We start from the raw sequence: 4818 nt of genomic DNA on the forward strand, positions 1-4818 counted from the left end.
GGGTGAGGGGGTGCTGAGGAGGGATCTGAGTCTCACAACTGCCGCAGGCACCCTGGGGGACCTGGGGGGATAGACGTTGTCCCCCACCAGCAGCCCAGCCAAAGGAGTGTTCGCCACGGAGGGTTTCCCAGCTGCCCACGAGCTGCACCCCAGACAGGGATCAGACGGCATCGATCGGGGGCAGAGCCCACGCCCGCCGGCCCAGGTGCGGACAGGGGTGGTGAGAGAGACCACATGGCCTCTTGAAGTGCCACTGAGCCCCAAGACTCAGATTTTCCCAAGTGTCCTCTGAAACTGTTCTCTTACCTAATCGCTGCCTGGAGAACAGGTTTCTGCAGAAAGAAGGAAACACACCGGGTTCAGAAGCCCCCAGCGCCCTCCGTCGGCCAGCATTTCCCGTGACCCCAAAACGACAAACTCAAAATAAGAGGCAACGCGTTCCCATAAAACGTCGTGGGGACACGGGAGGGGTAAGCAAGTGCGTCCTTCCTACCGCTCTGCTTGGGGATGACGAGGTGCTCCGAGCTGAGTCCTCTGGCCCCCGTGACCTCCTTAAAGTCCTCCAAGGCTTCCTGGTTGTTCCCGGTGTCTCTGCCTGCAGGTGACCAGGAGGAGCCGTGAGCGCGCCCTGCGGCACTGGGGGGCTGCTGGCGCCTCCATCCAGCCTGGAGGACTGAGGAGCCGCTGGGCTGGGGAGGAGGACCTCGCCCACTGCGGGGACCAGCGCTGTGAATGTCCCCTGAGGGACCAGGGCCCTGTGAATGTCCCCTGAGGGACCAGGGCCCTGTGAAATGTCCCGAGGGTCTCACAGCAGCAGCACCAGGAGAAGCAGGCAGCGCTCTCCACTCAGCCCCCAGCATTGCAGGGAAGGAGGGTGGGCGGCAGGACCCCAGCCGTGGAGGAAATGCATCTCCCCTCGGGGGCCCCAGGGCACCACGCCTGTCCCACTACTCTGTCCCCCACAGACTCCGGCACCAGGGAGAGCGCAGGAGCCTCGCGGGGGTCTTATCTTCAGACGGGAACGGCACCGCTGCCCCTGTCTGCTGGTGCCACCGTGTCCCAGCTGTAAGCCCAGGAGCTGGAATTTCCTCTCCACGCGGATCCACACAGACCCCTCTTCACACCCCACCCCTCCCCTGCCGGACACCCCACAGCAGTGGTGCTCGGGGGTGGCACTGCAGGTGCCCCGTCCTGTGGCACTTGTGACCTTTGCACCTGTGCCCACAGCGGCTGCTCCTTCCTGCAGAGATCTAGACCAGGACACCCTAATGCTGGACTCCGGGGGCGGGGGTCAGGGCTTCCTCCAGGAAAGCCGGTCCTGAGGGAAGTGCAAGTGGGTTCTCGTGTCCCAGTGGCTTCTGCTGAGGGGAGGGGGTGCAGGGGCGAGGGCAGGGGGGCGGGAGTGCGGGACTCACCCACGAGCTTTGCCATTCGGATCTGCGTCCCGTGCAGCTCGCCCTCACAGTAGAGGATGTAGTGGTCCTTCACAGACGACCTGATGATGTACACCGTGCTCTTGCCCCCGACTGCAGAAGGACAGCACCAGGCCTGAATCGGCCACCTGAGCCTTCACGAAGGATCCGGGGAGACCACCCAGCGCCCGGCCTGGCACACCCCGCAGCTTCCACACCCCCGGCCGGCCAGAGCTCCCTGACCCAGGTTCCCCACCAGGCCTGAGCCCCAGGCCTGGGCCCCCACATCCCAAGGACGCGGTGCCCCCAAGAGGCAGTCACAGCCCAAACTAGTGGGTCACAGGGAGGTTTCGGGGTGTGAGGTTTGCAGGGGTTGGAGCTTGGGGTGCTCAGCACTGCCAGTCAAATATGACTCCTCCTCACTCCCTGCCAGGACACAGCTGTAGCCACAGGGAAAGCACTGGGCGGCCCAGTCCCTCCCGGTGACGAACCCACCACACCTGGCATTTGGTGTCAGGTGTTGGTATTCTTAAGTCAGATTGCTGGGGAAAGGGAAGGGTGGGCTTTTAATGGCATCAGAACGGAGTGAAAGGCTTCTCAGGTCAAAAGCCTGTCCCAAAAAGGTGCCAGTTGCCGTCCCCCCTCCAGTGGGGCAAGGTCCAGCTCAGGCTCCAGGACTCACAGGCCGAGTATTTGCCCGGCTCGTCTGTTTTCTCCAGGATGATTTTTACCTCCTCGCACTGGCCGTTTACCCTGGAAAACAGAAGCTCCGTGGGCAAAGAGGTCCTGGTTGTGCCTCCCCTGCCTGGGAGCAGCCCCGCTAATACGCCCTGCAAAGTCTAGCACGCCCCAGGTCCGTGGCGGGGCACGGAGGAGGCTGCTTCTCCGCATCGCAGGCCCCGGCACCGGCTGGGCCCTCTGGTCACACGTGGAGGCCCTGGCGTTCTCGCAGGGGCCAGGAGCTCTGCGCCACTGCTCCAGGGCTGCCGCCCAACCCACCCTTGCTGGAGCTGGAGGGGACCTGGGGCCTCCTGCTTTGCAGGCAACAACTGTGGCCATGAGCCTGCGCCCTAAGCCACAGTTCGTGGACCTCATCCCCCCAGTGTCCTCTCCTGCTGGCCCTCTTCCTTTTGGAGATATTCAGGGACAATCCCACATCCACCATAATCTGGCCCAGTGAAAGGCTGAAGTGGGGGCTTTGGGGGAAACAAATGCAAACATCAGGGTCATTTCCAGGTCAATGGCTCCCTAAGGGTTGGCCCCAGGGCCAGAGCACAGGCACTGCTACACCACTCAGGTGGGAGCTACACAGGTGTGAACCGTACAGGTGTGACGTCACACAGGTGGGAGCCTCTCAGGTGGGGAGTTGTGTAGGTGGGAGCCGCACAGGGATCTCAAAGGGGTCTTTGCCTGCCTGGTATCTCCCTGGTATCTTGTCTCCTCTCTGGGTCATCCTGAAAGCCCGTCCCCGTGGTCTCCAAAGCAGGCAGTTACTAGAAGCCCAGAGTCTGCGAGGCCCAGGCTGCCAGTGCCGACTCTGGTCGGGGCGGAAGACACCTTTTCCCCGAGCGGCCTGCACGGCAGGCAGGCGCTCCCCAGTCAGTGGACGGGGTGGGCAGTGCCCTGCCCCTCACAGCCACGAGGTCTGATCCGGAGACACACTCGGTGGCACAGTTTGCCCTTGAAGCTGCCAGGTGCCGAGTGTTCCAGGAGGGGCTGAGAAGGGCCCCCCAGCATGGTCTGCCTACCCCCCCCCCGCCCCGGCCCCTGGGCTGAAGCCCAGGTCACAGCCGCCGGGCCCAGACACTCACAGAGTGGTGATCGTGACTTCCAGGTTGCCCCCCTCCAGGGCCGCGAGGGTCAAGGGAGTCACGGACTCCAGCATCTTCCCAGGAATCTCCTTGTCGGTCGTCACGGCCTTCACATACCACTTCCCTGACACCTGGAGAAGGCTCCTCTTCATTAGGGCTCAGACCGACCCCTGCAGGGCCTCCCCTCCCCTAGTCTGCAGTCTCTGGAACCTGCCCCTCCCCAAAGGCTAGAGACGTGGAGCATCTCCCAATTCCTCATCCCAGCCAGAAAAGACCCCGCGCCTCCCCAGACCCCCCAAATGCTGGCTCCCAGCCCCTGCAAGTCAGCCAGGGCCCCAGGACCCGCCACTCCTGGGGGACAGGTGAAGTCACCTTTTACAGACCCCCATCCTCCCAACCTGGTCCCCTGGCACCCTGGGCCCACCTTCTGCTCTGTCTGGCCGTTCCCTCAGGGTTATGGTTTAGAGACCCTAAAATGAGGGTCTAACCAGCAGTCTCAGCCTCTCCTCAAGCCCCCTCCGGCCCGCCCTGCCCCGCCTGAGCCTCACATCCTCACTCTCCTCGTCCGCGGCCGAGAGGTCCTGGGCCTGCAGGGCAGCAATGAGGCCGAGGCTGATGGCCAGAAACAGGGTCTTCATCTCCGGGGTCTGTGCTCACGGCCACCGACGGGTCACTCACTGGAGCTTGCTGAGGCTGTGCCGGCTCCTCGCACGGCTGCCCTTTATACCGCTACGCGCATGGTCCTCCAGGGCACTTGGCTCCAGCGACTGACCAGTGCCTTCCTGGATGTAAACTGTGGCCAGTTCTGCAACGAAGCAGATAAAATGTCATTATTGTTGGAAGTCGATGAATAACAGTTTGTTCAGTCCCCAAAGGATCATCTAGACGGGCCACTGTCCAGCAGAGCGGACTTGCAGGTTGCACCGGGGAGGGAACTGAGTCCGAGTGGAGGGTGTGCAGACCTCCCGTGTGTGGGGCCAAGGCGGGGCTGTGTGTGGTCGCAGCAGACACCATCCAGCTGTCCTGCGGGCCCCTGTGCCGCTGACGTGCACCTGCCAGAGGATGCGGGCTGGAGTCAGAGGGGCATGGGTCTCCACTGACCTTCCTGTGTCCCTGGGCAGGTTACTCACCCTCAGATTCATCATAGAAAAAGAGGGACCCTACTGGATGAACAAGGCACCACGTCCATTTGAAGAGGTGCTCGTGCTCCTGAGCACGGTGTGCAGTGAGGCCACTTCTGCTCCGTACACAGAGCACGACAGGTGAGATGTGTAGAGAGAAAACCAAGACACAGTGTGTGTGTGCTTGTGTGTGTGTGCACATATATACACGCACACGCACAGGCACACACACACACACATAAAATCAGGAATGGAAGAAAAGCACAGAGTGGTGAAGAGGGCTGAGGCCAGGACCCCCTGGCTCCAAGCCCTGAGGTGGCAGAGAAGGCCTGGGGTCCAGCTCCCGGGAGCGATGGGTGGGGATCCTTCACTCCGGAGAGGAGGCTGAGAAGCCCTTCCTGACGCATCCCGGGGCCATAACTTGTTATAACTTAATGGGGAGCTGTGGGCGCAGGAAGGTGAGAGGACATTAGT

The 4818-nt window shown here is 62.4% G+C and overlaps 1 protein-coding gene across 1 annotated transcript; it reads right to left on the minus strand.

Moving 5' to 3' along the window:
• Positions 1–306: 306 nt before the first annotated feature.
• Positions 307–3861, minus strand: LOC105818678 (lipocalin-1-like). Its single transcript, XM_012654756.1, has 6 exons — positions 3772–3861; positions 3224–3354; positions 2095–2165; positions 1416–1526; positions 494–595; positions 307–332 (listed from the first exon to the last, which is right to left on the minus strand). Exons 1-6 carry the CDS (start codon positions 3859–3861, stop codon positions 307–309), a joined length of 531 nt encoding a protein of 176 aa, XP_012510210.1.
• Positions 3862–4818: the final 957 nt, after the last annotated feature.

This window comes from Propithecus coquereli, unplaced genomic scaffold (genome assembly GCF_000956105.1).
Source record: "Propithecus coquereli isolate 6110/MARCELLA unplaced genomic scaffold, Pcoq_1.0 Scaffold449, whole genome shotgun sequence".
Taxonomy (NCBI): domain Eukaryota; kingdom Metazoa; phylum Chordata; class Mammalia; order Primates; family Indriidae; genus Propithecus; species Propithecus coquereli.